Source organism: Malus sylvestris, chromosome 8, assembly GCF_916048215.2.
Source record: "Malus sylvestris chromosome 8, drMalSylv7.2, whole genome shotgun sequence".
Taxonomy (NCBI): Eukaryota; Viridiplantae; Streptophyta; class Magnoliopsida; order Rosales; family Rosaceae; genus Malus; species Malus sylvestris.
In genome coordinates, this window is record NC_062267.1 from 29104684 (window position 1) to 29119498 (window position 14815).

General features: G+C 40.9%; 2 protein-coding genes and 1 non-coding gene across 4 annotated transcripts; 2 read left to right on the plus strand and 1 right to left on the minus strand.

The window, feature by feature from the left end:
• Positions 1 to 101: 101 nt before the first annotated feature.
• TRNAR-UCG (transfer RNA arginine (anticodon UCG)) lies at positions 102 to 175 on the plus strand. Its single transcript has one exon. It is a non-coding gene; the product is annotated as a tRNA-Arg (tRNA).
• An 8-nt stretch (positions 176 to 183) lies between these two features.
• On the plus strand, positions 184 to 4101 carry LOC126631951 (cleavage and polyadenylation specificity factor subunit 3-I-like). Its single transcript, XM_050302166.1, has 6 exons — positions 184 to 322; positions 539 to 723; positions 864 to 961; positions 1576 to 1621; positions 1706 to 1855; positions 2313 to 4101. The coding sequence occupies exons 2-6, from the start codon at positions 562 to 564 to the stop codon at positions 3945 to 3947; spliced, it is 2091 nt and encodes a 696-aa protein (XP_050158123.1). The 5' UTR covers positions 184 to 322; positions 539 to 561; the 3' UTR covers positions 3948 to 4101.
• Positions 4102 to 4569: 468 nt separating this feature from the next.
• LOC126631950 (conserved oligomeric Golgi complex subunit 1-like) lies at positions 4570 to 10986 on the minus strand. 2 transcript variants are annotated; one of them, XR_007626514.1, is made up of 7 exons: positions 8684 to 10986; positions 7802 to 7996; positions 6982 to 7262; positions 6339 to 6518; positions 5935 to 6109; positions 5192 to 5504; positions 4570 to 4997 (listed from the first exon to the last, which is right to left on the minus strand). XR_007626514.1 is itself a non-coding variant. In XM_050302165.1 (6 exons), exons 1-6 carry the CDS (start codon positions 10790 to 10792, stop codon positions 5334 to 5336), a joined length of 3111 nt encoding a protein of 1036 aa, XP_050158122.1. In that variant the 5' UTR covers positions 10793 to 10986; the 3' UTR covers positions 4570 to 5333. The 2 variants fall into 2 exon arrangements, 1 of the variants encoding a protein (XP_050158122.1); XM_050302165.1 differs by having other exon boundaries at positions 4570 to 5504.
• Positions 10987 to 14815: the final 3829 nt, after the last annotated feature.

Here is a 14815-nt window from a genome sequence, read left to right on the forward strand (position 1 = left end):
AAGGTAAAAAGAGGTGGAGATAGCATCACAGCACCAGTTACAAAGGTAGCTTATTGAAAAGTTGAATATAAGATCCTTTTTGCTGCACTCTTCTTTCATATGACCGCATAGCGCAGTGGATTAGCGCGTCTGACTTCGGATCAGAAGGTCGTGGGTTCGACTCCCACTGTGGTCGTCTCCTTTTATTTTTTCAAATATTTTTTTTTCCATTTATTTTACACTCCCTCCCTCCCTCTCTCTGCCTCTCTCTAGGGTTTTAGGCATTCTCAGAAATTCTTTTAGCCCTCTCTGTCTCTTCCTTCTTCTTCATCTGAAATCTTAGGTAAGAACTCGAACATTTTCTCTTCTGGGTTTTATTTATTGTACGATGTTCTTTGCTTTTCCTCTTCAATTCAGCTAAAATTTCAATTTGTTTATTGAATTTTACATGGGGTAAATTCGAATTAGGGTCTGAAAAAAAATGGGTAATCAAGAAAATGTGACTTTTGGTTGGAAATTTTAAGTCTTTTGATTCATTTATGTATCATTTTGATTGCAGAGCTTCACACATTCTGGGTAAAAATGGCTTCAATGGGACAACCCCCGCCGCCGCTGCCTCTTAAGCGGCGGGAGGCTCCTGCAGTATCAAGAGAAGATGATAAAATGATCATTACTCCGCTCGGTGCTGGCAATGAAGTCGGCCGCTCTTGCGTGCACATGACCTTCAAAGGGAAAACTGTCATGGTATGCTGCCATTCACACAAATGCGTTGTTGTTTCTTTTGAGTGTTGGATCTGGATTTAATCTTGTTCACTCTCCTGACTTTGTTTTTTTTCTTGTTTCTTGCACTTGTGGCTGTGTGGCCGCCTTCGTATGAATGATAGTTTGATTGTGGAATTCACCCTGCTTATTCGGGCATGGCTGCCTTGCCATACTTTGATGAGATTGATCCTTCCACAATTGATGTCCTCCTCGTAACCCAGTATGTATTTATCGTTGTTTAGAGTTTTTTGTTTTGTTTTATCAATTGATTGATAGTCAACTGACATACAAATTTTGGAGCTTTTGTTGAAAGCTGTTGCTAAATTATATCAGACATGGCCCGTTGGGTTGAGAAATTTCGTAATTTGTTATGTGTTTACTCTGGTTGAAACTTGAGTGCAATGTACTTTACCTCTCTTTCGTTCTGTATTTCTTGTTTAGAGTTAGGAGCAATAAATTCTAATAGGAGAGCCGCTTACATGGGATCAAATTTTTCTCTGACTAAAAAATGGTTTTTAACATATAAAGTATTAAACATTTTTTGGGGACTATTTCATGCTTATTTCCTTGATTTTCTTATGAGTTGAAAAGATTGTATCTCATGTCGGAAAGGTAGCTCAAATACTAAATTTACAGACCTAAATCCTCAATACCACTTTTTTGCAATAAAGAGTTCCCACACCAAAATGATCTAGGACAAACCATAGATAGAACAAACCAAGATCTCAGAATAAAGTTTTATCAAGTTGATTTAATGTGCAAAACTGTCCTAATCTTCTGGTTACGATTGTTCATTCAATTATCCTAATATTACGTCATACTTTTTGCTTGCAGCTTTCACTTGGATCATGCTGCATCCCTACCTTACTTTCTTGAGAAGGTTTTCACTTTTTGAATGATTTGTACAATAATTTTGTATGTATTATGTTCTCCACGGGACTAATATCTCTGTAACTTTTGATAGACCACATTCAAAGGCCGAGTTTTTATGACTTATGCTACAAAGGCTATCTACAAGTTGCTTTTGACGGATTATATAAAAGTGAGCAAAGTTTCAGTTGAAGATATGTTGTTTGATGAGCAAGACATAAATTCCTCGATGGATAAAATTGAGGTTTGTTGTTCTCCCATGACTTATGTTTTCATCCCCACCTGTTTTGTCTCCAACATAACCAACCTATCACAGATTTATATTAAATTTGACTTATTTTGTTCTCGATGATGCAGGTTTGAACTTTGAACCAACCAAACTTCTCCATCACTACTAGAACTATTAGTTTATGTGTCTCATAGGGGTTGTATGTTTAGATGCATTTCAGTCGGCATTTTTTTACTTAATTAATATTGCAGGTGGGGACTGGGCGGTTGGTGATATTTGTACTTTGAGTTGATTAATATTTGAGGTCATTGATGAACTCTCAGTCCTCACCGTTTTTACGTCATTATCCATTTATCCTATTCAGCACACTTAACATGAATACTGTTATTGGATCCTTAATCGTTTAAACTCAACAAGACATGAATGATATTCTCACGATAATATTAATATTAACAATGCATGATAATTGCAGGTTATTGATTTCCATCAGACAGTAGAGGTTGAGGGCATTCGATTTTGGTGCTACACTGCCGGTCATGTCCTTGGTGCTGCCATGTTTATGGTTGATATAGCTGGTGTTAGAGTTCTTTATACTGGAGATTATTCACGTGAAGAAGACCGGCATCTCCGTGCTGCTGAGACCCCAGAGTTCTCCCCTGATGTGTGCATTATTGAATCCACTTATGGTGTCCAGCACCATCAACCTCGGCACATCCGTGAGAAGCGGTTCACTGATGTTATCCACACAACTGTCGCTCAAGGGGGTCGTGTCTTGATTCCTGTATTTGCACTTGGTCGTGCCCAAGAACTTCTCCTGATCCTTGATGAGTATTGGTCAAACCATCCTGAGCTCCACAATATTCCTATTTATTATGCTTCCCCACTTGCTAAAAGATGTTTGTCTGTATACGAGACATACACCCTTTCTATGAACGATAGGATCCGCAATGCGAAGTCAAATCCTTTCATTTTCAAGCACATATCACCACTAAAGAGCATTGAGAATCTCAAAGATGTAGGTCCATCGGTGGTGATGGCAAGCCCTGGTGGTCTTCAGAGTGGACTGTCAAGGCAGCTCTTCGATAAATGGTGCACTGATAAGAAAAATTCATGCGTTATTCCAGGTTATGTGGTAGAAGGGACTCTAGCCAAAACCATCATCAATGAACCAAAAGAGGTAACTAGTATGACTGGACTCTCGGTACCTCTCAACATGCAGGTGCATTACATTTCATTCTCCGCCCACGCAGACTCTGTTCAGACTAGTGCATTTTTGGAGGAGCTGAGGCCTCCTAACATAATCCTAGTTCATGGAGAAGCTAATGAGATGGGAAGGCTAAAACAGAAGCTCGTGACCCAGTTTGCTGATCGGAACACCAAAATCCTGACCCCAAAGAATTGTCAGTCTGTTGAAATGTATTTTAACTCCCAGAAAATGGCAAAAGCTATTGGAAGGCTTGCTGAGAAGACCCCTGAAGTTGGTGAAAGTGTCAGCGGTTTACTGGTTAAAAAAGGCTTCAGTTATCAAATAATGGCTTCCGATGATCTTCATGTCTTCTCACAGCTGTCCACAGCAAATGTCACTCAACGGATTACTATTCCATATGCTAGTGGCTTCACTGTGATAAAGCATCGGCTTAAGCAAATATACAAGAGTGTAGAGTCTTCAGTGGATGAGGAATCTGGAGTGCCAACACTGCGAGTGCATGATCGGGTGACTTTGAAGCAGGATACTGATAAACACATATCACTGCATTGGGCGTCGGATCCTATAAGTGACATGGTGTCAGACTCCGTTGTTGCTCTTATTCTGAATATCAATCGAGAAGTCCCCAAGGTAATTGTTGAATCAGAGGATATAAAAACTGAGGAAGAGAATGTGAAGAAGGCGGAAAAGGTTATCCATGCACTTCTTGTTTCACTTTTTGGCGACGTGAAGCCTGGAGAAAACGGGAAACTAGTGATTAGTGTTGATGGGAATGTGGCGCAGCTTGATAAACAGAGCGGGGATGTAGAGAGTGAAAACGAAGGTCTCAAGGAAAGAGTAAAAACAGCATTTCGTCGAATCCAAAGTGCGGTGAAGCCAATCCCTCTCCGTGCAACTTAGCTGCTGCAGCACTTGGGTACTATCTGTTTCTGCATTTTGAATTAACTTTTGAATCTTGTAAGCTATAGAGATGAACACTGAATACAGTTGACAGTAGTTTATTGGGACTAACTAAACCAGCAACTGTTAAATGCATGCAACTGACTTTTGTCAATTTTGTTCGGACTAATTTTCTCGAGTTTATATCTTTTCGTTTCAAATGCTTTCGTTAATCATTCGTGTCTCTCGGAGAAGTTGCGGTTTTCTGTCGATCAATTTCTGAAGCACGGAATGGATGCTGTCTGTTTCAGACCGAGAAAATTAGTTGTATCTATTGCTTTTGTGCAGATGCTTTGCTTGATTTAGACGAGAAATTGTCACAGGCTCCAGTTTCTTGTATTGACTTGCGCATTTCATTTTCTGCCACCAATCAATACAAACAATCTCTCTTTCGATGTTTACAAAATTAACACTCTTTGAAATATGTTTTTTGCTGGTTACATCCGGACCAAACCGTTTTATGCTGGTGGGTTCGATTATATTTTTTGTGTCAAACCGAATCAATTATATTTTGTCCTTGGTTGAAGTTGAATGTAATAACGCACCATATATCCCCCCAAGCTTTTTGCAAAAACAAAAGAGCTATGCAACAACCAGAAAATTATAAATTCATTTATGTAAGGCTCCTAAGTAATACATGTTAAGAGTATTTATACACACAAAATTACATAACAGAGTTCCAGTATGGTAGAGAATAATTGAATTTGAACACGAACAATATCGTGCATCCTCGTTGTCCAAGTCGACAAGACACCTGAATCGTTCTCATCTCCGATTCCTTCAGTATTGCGTTAACTTCCATAGACAAATTGAGCAGAAGCCTTAGACAGTAGACTGGCATTGAAGAAACAAATGGACCATACTTTCAGCTACCTCTCCTCTTTACACAAGGATGACTCACCTATCTCTTAAGTCTTTCGGAACACTAACAGCCAACTTTAAAAGCGAAACCCCAAGCTACGAACAATGTTGAAGACAAGCGGAAACACAAATTTCACCCAAAGGGGAAATCTAAACACATAAAAGAATCAAAGTTTATAGCAATAGATGCCGACGAAAAACTATGGTGGCAAAAACTAATCAAATTTAGAAAAGAATAAAGCTCCCAAAGCTTCAAACTAGGGTTACTCAACCTCTCATATCTTAACTTTCCTAATCTCCCACCTGATCCTCGTCCCAAAATTTAGGGTTTCATAATTGCATACCTCTTCTATCAGGTTTCAAATTAAGTACTGCAAACTCCGAGCCATTATCTCATGCTTGGTGAGACTCCGTTGTTTCTCTTCACAGCCCTAGATTACTTATATGTGCCCAAATGAAGACGAGACTGAAGGATTCTGAAGGCAATCAAGAGTATGATCTGGAAGCTGTGAACGATGATAGAAGACCTGCAGCCTGGGAAGGTAGAATGTCACCAATTGACGACATGGCAGCCGCTGATCTATCCTTGAATATGCCCACTTGCCCATCTGTTAGCATGGATCCTAGTTTTAAGCTCTCTCCGAATTTACTTCCAGCCTGCCAATCATAGCGAATATCATTTTCACAACCCGGATATCTTAATATCCCAACCAAATGGAACAGTTTCTGTATTAATTTCCTATACACAGAAGGCTAGCAAAGAGAAATCATGTGGTGATATCAGAAAAACAAGAGGTATGCTGTGTGCAATCCATGCTTACAGACCTGACACGCTCTTTTATCTCATTACTATCCAGAAAATTTACTTGTTATAATCAAACCTAATAGTGTGAACTGAAAATGTCTTGCGTTACATGTTTTAACTATGTGTCTTACTATGCGTCCCCAAAACATGAGAACCAGAAATATTCACATTTCAAACAACAAATGCATCGCTATTCCAACATGAAACAGAAGTTTTCAGAATGCAACTATGGAAATAGGAAAAACTTGTAACAAGAAAATCTAAAGAGATAGACAGCCTTGCCTGCATCAAAGAATTAAAGATTGGCACTGCAGAAAAACTCGCGTTATCGTCCAAATCAAGCTTGCTAGAAAGCTCTCCATTTGTATAAGCCTTCCAGGGACTTCTTGAAGAAATATCGTCCGAAGAGGTTGGAATGGATGCCTTAGCTGTCCCTCTTGAAGACAATGCTGGAGCACTGGAACACCAAGATAAAGTCAAAGCTTAGAACCCATTATTGAGGAAGATACCCATTGGCAATGAATATTTTTGGACATAGTTAAAACTGGGAAACACTAATAGAAACAGTCGTATGTACCGAATCAGCCCGTGCAACCCAATTTATACAGTTCAGTATATAGTAACACGCGTTGTGCATACCATATAATGTAGCAACTAACAAAGTAGAAATTTCAAGAAACACTAACCTGATTGGAAGGTATTTGAAGCGAGGAACTGAAGAGCATCTCATGATATTGGATTCCGAATTAGTAGGAAGTTTTTGAACAGTATCTGTGTACATGCGATTAAGTTGAACAAAGAATCCAAAGAGGACAGCATGGCGTTGGTAGGACTGCTTCTCATTTTCCCAAAGATACGGCTCATACCTTAAAATGAGATAATGTGATAAAATACACAAAGTCAAAATGCCTAAATAGTTATACAAAATGACTAATAATACAATAATTCAAAACCTAGTGCTACTATAAGCACGACTTCTATGCTATAATAGAAACTCACTAGAGTTGTGGTTCCACTATAGATGATTCACTAGTTGAATTATGTTCCATAGAATACATTGTCCTAATTTCCCATGCTTTTCTATTTATGATCCAAATCCTCAGTTTCCCTTGTGATCATAACGTCATGACTAGCTACACAAGAGATCAACTTCTCACTCCTGAATATTCATTTCTCTATGAAGACAACCACCAGAGATAACCCTTTAAGCAAAACAATATGGGAGAAAGATGCATGAATTGAGACACCAGTCTCATGTCCACACTTCTGGAAGTTCATTATATTTGTTTAGATTTCTAACTTTTTATTCACAAGAATAAATTAACTTACGTAAGCCAGTCTATGGGATCCAATCTTTGCGAAAGACGATTTATCAACCCATCAAAACGCTCTCTAATGGCAGATTTCACGTGGCTTTGGTCCTGCTTCCGTCTGAAAGGACTTTTTGTCTTTAGGTATACAGATGACTCCTCACTCGGATTAGAATCACCCCCAGAAAGGACATCAACAACAAATCTCAAATCTAACAGAACTTGCAAAATTCCTTTCTCGGACACTTGAGATCCACCAGCCTCTATTGTAGAAAGGAAGTCCCCATAAATACCAATGACCTACATTAAAGTATTGCAATCAATATTAAAGAAACAAAGAAAAATAGTTGAGAGTATATATCAAAACAATACTGAAGAAACAATGGGGTAATGAACACACAAAACACACATTTTCTGTGAATGGCAGAGTAAACATAAACTACTTCATGAGGTAATAAAGTTCAATGCAACAAGTGACAAGATGTAATTTATTAAAACTGATACACAAGGGCACAAACATACAAATGCACTAGTTGATAAAAACCAAAATCAATACTAAACATCCCTGAGGTTGCAAGATAAGAAGATAATCTTCAGGCTAAGCAATAGTAAAATCACGAAAAGGTATACAGAAAACTGTAATAGAAACAAAAATCATGTATGATGGCCGGCCAATGACCTGTTGGTCTAGTAGCATGTAAGCCCATTCAAGCTTGAGAAACACGGATGGATTGGATTTGGAATTTGGTGTAGTCATGCATATATACTCATTGGAAAAATGAACAAGACATTGATGAATACAGAAAATAAGAAGTCAGATCTCAAGCTCAGCTACATACCTTTTCCAACAATCTTAATGCAAACTTTTGCAGAATTGTTTTGTCAAGAACATGACCTCCAATTCGATGAACTTCTTCACATATACGAAATAGAAATGAGACTATATAGAGAGAAGGCATGCATGGGAGCCATATTCTCATGTCTGATTGGTTATCATCAGACTGCTCTTGCTTAACAACAGTCTCTTCCCAACCCTGCCCAAACAATAAAAAATAAGAATAGGTAATTCGTATTCAGTCAACACTACTCAGCAGACCACAAACACCGCAGCGTAACAGAAAATCCACTCAGTCTTAAAAATAACATAAGCACCAAATATCTTCAAAAGCAGATGGATGAACACCAATTGCTCTTCAAGAATACTAATAAAATGTGCACTTATATGTTCAGCAGAGCCATGGCTTTGATTTAAAACCAAGTTTGAATCATACTACATAATTTACTTCTTCAGGACTGTTCATTTAAACCACAACATTCGTCCTACGTTGTAACTACTACAGACAAAATTTTTGTGGCGAATGTTTCTTTACCGTTCTAGACATGCTATATCAAAAAGTTATATCTTGCATTAGTTCTATTTTGCAATTATCTCCAATTATAGCTACTTACGGGCTAACTGTCATATTATAATAATCAAGAGAAGCTTACAGTATCAAGATTAGGTTGTTTAGACTCAAACGCTTAAACCTATTTAGTTTCACTTATTTCTCAGCAGGAAACAGATGAAATGAAGGATCATTTACACTTTTGTTGGCATTCAACAACTAGTTGATTACTAGTCACGTAAGATTGCAGTTCGTTTCATTTATACTGATTAAAATGTAAAAACAGCGTATAAAGAAAGAAATAACGGAGAGCAAAGTGTGTTGAATGCTCCTTACCCTCAGAGGTGTTGATGATGACAAAGCATAATCTTTTTGAAGTTCACGGGAAAGAATAACTGAAAGCTCATCGGACAACCACGACATCCACAAACCATGCGCTCGGATGCGGAGATCTTTCATAGTTGAATTAAGCTCTTCAAATTTAGGGCTTGCACTTTGGCTGGCTCCAAGCAATGCAGCAATAGCAGATGAAGTGTGCCTTTTAGAACCTGAGGGGCTATCAAGAACCGGAGAATCCGTGGGAGCTCTAGATTGTCTTGACATGGCTGGGAACTTATCGAAAACTACAGAACCTGTTACGTTTACCCAAGACCTTGGAGGGCCAAGAATGATGGGGATGTGTTTGGAGTGGCTCTGCAATGCAAACAGGAGTCTCCCAATGAAAAGTGCCCTGTCAACGGTTATTGGCCCTTGCGTGTCTTTGCCAATTTCCAAATTATCAAGCTCACTATTCAGTTGCACCAATATATTGGATATGGTCAGGCAACACTTATCTTGTAGATACGGTGCCAGATCCTTTAACCTAAGAGCTGCCCTTGGCGATTCTAAGAAACACAGCAAGTCATCAAGAACATCCTTACAGCTACTATCCACGGCATCCCGAATTCCACTCACTTGAGGACCAAAATAGAAATTGAGACAATTCTCTTCACAAGGCAAAGCACTAGTAGTACCTTTCTTAGCATTATTCGATTTGGTTTCTACAAACCAAACTCCACCACCAGCACCAAGGAAATCAATGGGTTCACCATCCTTAATGTTCACCGCCTTCATGAGATCCTCGAACCTGTATGCCACAATCACCTTCATCCTGGCAACAAATGCAGGTTCGAAGATACTGTCCCAGAGATCTGAATCATCTCCGAGAACAAGTTCACTCATTCTACTCCATGGCAGGTCAATGTTAGACCCGAAAACGTTCTTGAGCCACTCCAAGCTCCCTTCTAATACCTCTTTGCTGTTCATCGTCTCCCTAATCAATTTCTCAGCCGAGGCGAGCTCATGGCCGCTGCCAATTGCATCGATGAGGAACCGCCCGTTGATCCTATCCACCATCTGGCCTCCGCAGTCGTTAAGCCAAGAGCAACAAGCATTGGCAATGTAATTCTTGTCCAGCATTCCCATGGCGGACTCGAGCTTCTCCCGAAACGAATTCCAAAGCTTGACCTCCTCATCTGGATTGGGAATTCCACCGAACAGTTGGGATGCAGGAGGGCAACCCAACACCACCTTGTAGAACAACGGCATGTCGTTCAACACCCGCAAGAAGAGCTCCCCAACCTGCCCCACAGTCACCTGAATCAGCCTCAGAGCCTCGCACAGCACTGAAACGACGTCGGAGCACTGAGCATCGGGACGACAAGCGTTGAGTATCCCGGAAACCCACGACTTGCGACTGTCGAGGAAGAGGGAGAGGACGTGCTCGGGCCGGAGGTCGTCGATCAAAGCGACGGCGGCCAAGGCGTCGGCGTAGGAGGAGATGGGCAATCGGAGCTCTCGATCGAAGAGGCGGTCGCGGGCGCGCTGAGAGATCTGGGACTTGAAGCTGTCGACGATCTGCCACTGGTGCTGGAGGAGAGGGAAGTTGGAGAGGAAGCGCACCTGACCGGGGAGGGCGAGGATGGAGTGCACGTGGCTGGCGCGGACGTAGCGCGCGGCGGACTCGAGAAACATGGACTCGTCGAGGCAGCCCCAGATGTTCTCGGGAGTGTCAACGAGGTACTTGACTCGGCAGGCAATGCCATAGATGCGGTGGCGGGTCGGGTCGTGGCGGGAGGGATCGGGAGGGGAGGCGGAGGAGGCGGAGGAGAGGGAATTGATGGAGGTGTGGACGGAAGAGAGGTTTTGGGAGATGGAGTGGGAGGAGCGCTTCATGAGGACGATGGAATCGGCGGAGTCGATGAGATCGCGGTAGCGTGTGCCGACGAGTTGGCGGAGCTCCTCCTTCTTGGACTGGATCTGGGTGCGGGTGGTGGACTCGACGGCGCGGATCTCGGAAATGGGTTTGGAGCGGAAGAGGGATTCGGCATCTCGGGAAGCGGCGGCTGCAGTGGCGAAGGAAGTGGTGGCGGCGCTGCTGAGGGCATCGCCGGAATTAACTCTCATTGCTTTGGCGGTTGTGGATTGCCAACTGAAAGTGTGGGGACGGGTTGCGATTGTAACTGCAATTTTTTCTTCTCCGCTTCTGGTTTTTGAGTTTTAGAGACTCGCGCGAGAGAACACCGCTCACTCTTCGATAAGGATCCGACTGATTGATCCAGATCCGATGATTCGAATAGCATCCAAATCCGTTGATCCGAATAACATTCAAATCCTTTAGGGCACGTTTGTTTGACAGGATTAGCAAGGCTTGGACTGGACTAGACTATAGTTCTGTGTTTGGTGTGCATCCGGATTAGCTTTAATGAGCTTAACCCGGACTCGCGTGGACTAACGACCTCCTTAGCCGTTCTTCGCGAGGAACCCCAAAATTGGGCGGACTCGTAAGCTAGAGCAAACCGAGAGAGATCTTCCCTTCGTCCTCATCGCTGCCTTCCCTTCGTCCTTCGTCCTCATCGCTGCCTTCCCTTCATCCTCATCTCAGCGTCCCGTCGAAGCCGGTGCGGAAGACGAGTTCCGTGGCCAGAGGGGTCACAAGTACCGCCCCGTCGTCGACAACAATCGGGCCGTGCTCGAGATGTCGCCCATGGATCCTTCCTCCTCCTCTTCTTCGTTGTCTTCTCTCCCGGTTCACCAGGCTTCCCTCAAGTATGTGTGTTTTCTGTATCTGGGACTTAGGGTTTAAGAATGAATTTTGATGCGTTATGCTTTTGGTTTAATGGGTTAATTGTCGAAAATGAGTTAAACCCACAAGTTCACTTGATGATTTAAGCTTTGTGTATGGTGAATTCTTGTCTGAAATCGAACATGGGTTAAACCCAGAAGTGCAAGTTGATGCTTTAAGCTTTGTGTATTGTTAATTCTTGTCGAAAGTCGAAAATGAGTTAAACCCACAAGTGCAATTGATGCTTTAAGCTTTGTGTATTGTTAATTCTTGTTGGAATTCGAAAATGAGCTAAACCCACAAGTGTAATTTGATGCTTCAAGCTGCTTTGTGTATGATGAATTCTTGTTGGAAATCGAAAATGAGTTAAACCCACAAGTGCCCTTGCCAGAATGTTGTTTCTTAAGTGAACTGAGCTATTGAATTCAAAAAATGGGAAATCATAAGATGCTTGGATTCTGAATCTTAATATTAAGCTCTGCCCAAATAGGAGAGTGCTGATCCTGTTACAGCACAAATTTGGGTTAGACTGATGAAACTGTTGGGGGTGGTTTAGGTTTAACTTAGAAAATCTTGTTCCTTACAGCACAAGTTTAGGTTTAACAGTTCTTTTTTTATTATCCTGCTTCTTAGTCCGAGACTGCACCAAACGCTTCACTAAGTTAGTCCAGCTTAGTCCAGTCTAAGCCAATCCAGCTTAGTCCCTGCAGCTAGTCCAGTCCGAGACAGTCCGGCGCAACAAACGCACCCTTAATCTTATTATAAATAAAATCCGATTCGAATTCCACCCGTTTACCGGTAGTAGTAGTAGTTGTATTCTCTTGCATTATTTAAATCTGAACCGTCCAAGAGAAATCGTACATGTAGTCTTACGAGTATTTCAGATTACGCGTATGTTGGATACATGAGAGCAATTCCACCCCTAAAAAAACAGTGTCAGCAATAAACCCCGATAAACAGTAATAGACCAAAGCATCTCCACCCAAAAAAAATTTGGCACCCAGTCCATTTAAAATATTATTAATTTTTTTATAAAATAATAAATAAATAAAAATTGTTTTAATTTCGGATAATATTTTTAACCAATCTCATCACGTCACGTGTCATTAGCCGAACATACTATTTTGTGAATAGATTTCCGTTAAGATTTTCAACCAATCCTGACACGCCACATGTCACTTTCTGTTTACAATAATTTAGCCAAGATGTCGATAAGATTTTCAACCAATATTGTGACGCCACATGTCATTATCCGAACGTACTATTTTGTGGATAGATTTCTGATAAGATTTTCAACCAATCTCGCCGCGCCATGTGTCACTTCCTGTTTACAATAATTTAGCTAAAATTTCGATAAGATTTTCAACTAATCACGTAGTGCCATGTGACATTATCCAGAACCTCATCCTTTTTTTTTTTTGTACATATAAACCCTACATCCCTACATCCATCCTCACATCAAACTCAATCCTTTTTTTTAGCTCATAATCCTTCTTCACCGTTTTCCAATCTTAAGTTCTTACAATGTCTTTTTCAAGGAGAGTGTATAAATAGTTGCAGGAGCAACAGAAAATGTTGTTGGCACAACAGGAAGAATTGGTCAATCTCGAGGAAGGTGGAGGTGGAGATGAGGCTTTCACAATGGAGGAGGATGAGAATGATCACCATAGAAGGCATAAGACCTCACATTCCCGCTATGTCATGGAAGCGGTGGGTCAGATAGCCAAACCCAGACGTGTCACAAACATCGATAGAAGAAGGGAAATACGAGGTAAAGATCTATTGGAAGATTATTTTATTCCCAACAACGTATTCCTTGATCATGTTTTTAGAATGCAACGAAGTTTGTTCGACAAAATCATGACGGCTGCCTTGCGAATTTTGCATATAGAGCATCTGCATATCAAGTGGATGAGATCGCAAGGATGGGAAAAACAACTGTTTTGGAGTCCTTGATGCGGTTTTGCTCTGCAATTGAAGCCCTATACACCAATGAGTACCTCCAGAAACCCACGCCAAGGGACATGCGAAGGCTTATGAGGAAGGGTGAGATGCGAGGCTTCCTTTGCATGATTGGACTTGGAAAATCTGTCCAAGTGCGTGACAAGGAGCTTATGGCGACATAAAAGTAACCAAAAACATCATTTTGGAAGCGGTGACTTCATTTGATACATGAATTTGGCATGCTTTTTTTGGTGTTCCAGGAGCTAAGAATGACATAAATGTCTTTGCCCAATCTCCAGTGTTCGACGAACTGCTGCAAGGAAAATAGCCAAGATGCACATATTGGGTTAATGGTAATAAATATGAGGGACCATACTACCTTACAAATAGCATTTACCCAAGGTGGTCAACATTTGTCAAAACAGTGCCACATCCACATAGTGAAAAAGAAAAACACTTCACAAGATGTCAAGAGGGGTGTAGGAAGGATGTCGAGCGTTGTTTTGGTATCCTGCAAGCTTGTTGGGCGATTGTCGGGGCTGTAGCTAAAATGTTTGATGTCGAGGCTCTTCGATCCACCATGATAACGTGTATTATTCTCCACAACATGATTGTTGAAGATGAGTATGATTATGATGTCGTCGATGAATACGAGCCGGATCCGATGAACAACTCAAGAAAACAAATCCATTGTGCTCATGACCGGACAGAAGATCCGGTGCAACACGAGCTGTTGAAACGGGATAAACGTTACAATGAATTGATCGTTCAGTGGTATACTTCATTGCAAGAGCCATACTGGCACGTAATTTTACTATACATTTCTCGTTTATCCATATCATTACCCGTAATTGGGTCATGAGTAGTGTGAACCCATTCACACAACGTTACATCTTCAGTGAGCTTCCACGAAGTCATTTTTTTCTCTCAAAGTGTACAAAATATTGAAATGTAGAGAGTGTAGAAAGTGTAGAAAATATTGAAATGTGGTGTAAGGTGGAAGATGAGGGTTATGTATTTATAGGAAAAAAAAATTAATTTTTTTTTAAATTTTTTGTATTTAATTTTTTTTTCTTCATAATTTATGATCGTTGATATTGATTGGACGGTCTAGTTTAAAAGTGAAATTCAAATTGTTTTTACCGTTGGAAATCCAACGGCATAGAGTGGGCCACGTCGCCTAGCCCGGGTGCCATTTGAGTGCGCCTGTCAACAGGCCCCGCCTCTGATCTCTTGTCTCCTACTCGCGCCCACGCCCGCGTAACACAAATAAATAAATTAAAATATTGAAGCAGGTGGAATGCATATAAATTACATAAAAATTACATAAGAAATTAAATAAATTAAAATATTGATGCATGTGAAATGCATATAAATAAATAAAAATATTGTCATCTAATCCGCTAAACTTGTCCCACTAT

Bases quoted from the DNA above. Each gene is read 5' to 3' on its own strand.
- LOC126631951 (XM_050302166.1), top strand. From the start codon at position 562: ATGGCTTCAATGGGACAACCCCCGCCGCCGCTGCCTCTTAAGCGGCGG. The intron at 962-1,575 runs GTATGTATTTAT...TTTTGCTTGCAG, and splicing joins GATGTCCTCCTCGTAACCCA to CTTTCACTTGGATCATGCTG. The intron at 1,622-1,705 runs GTTTTCACTTTT...AACTTTTGATAG, and splicing joins TACCTTACTTTCTTGAGAAG to ACCACATTCAAAGGCCGAGT.
- LOC126631950 (XM_050302165.1), bottom strand. From the start codon at position 10,792: ATGAGAGTTAATTCCGGCGATGCCCTCAGCAGCGCCGCCACCACTTCC. The intron at 6,519-6,981 runs GTAAGTTAATTT...TCTCATTTTAAG, and splicing joins GATCCCATAGACTGGCTTAC to GTATGAGCCGTATCTTTGGG. The intron at 6,110-6,338 runs GTTAGTGTTTCT...TTGGTGTTCCAG, and splicing joins TTCAAATACCTTCCAATCAG to TGCTCCAGCATTGTCTTCAA.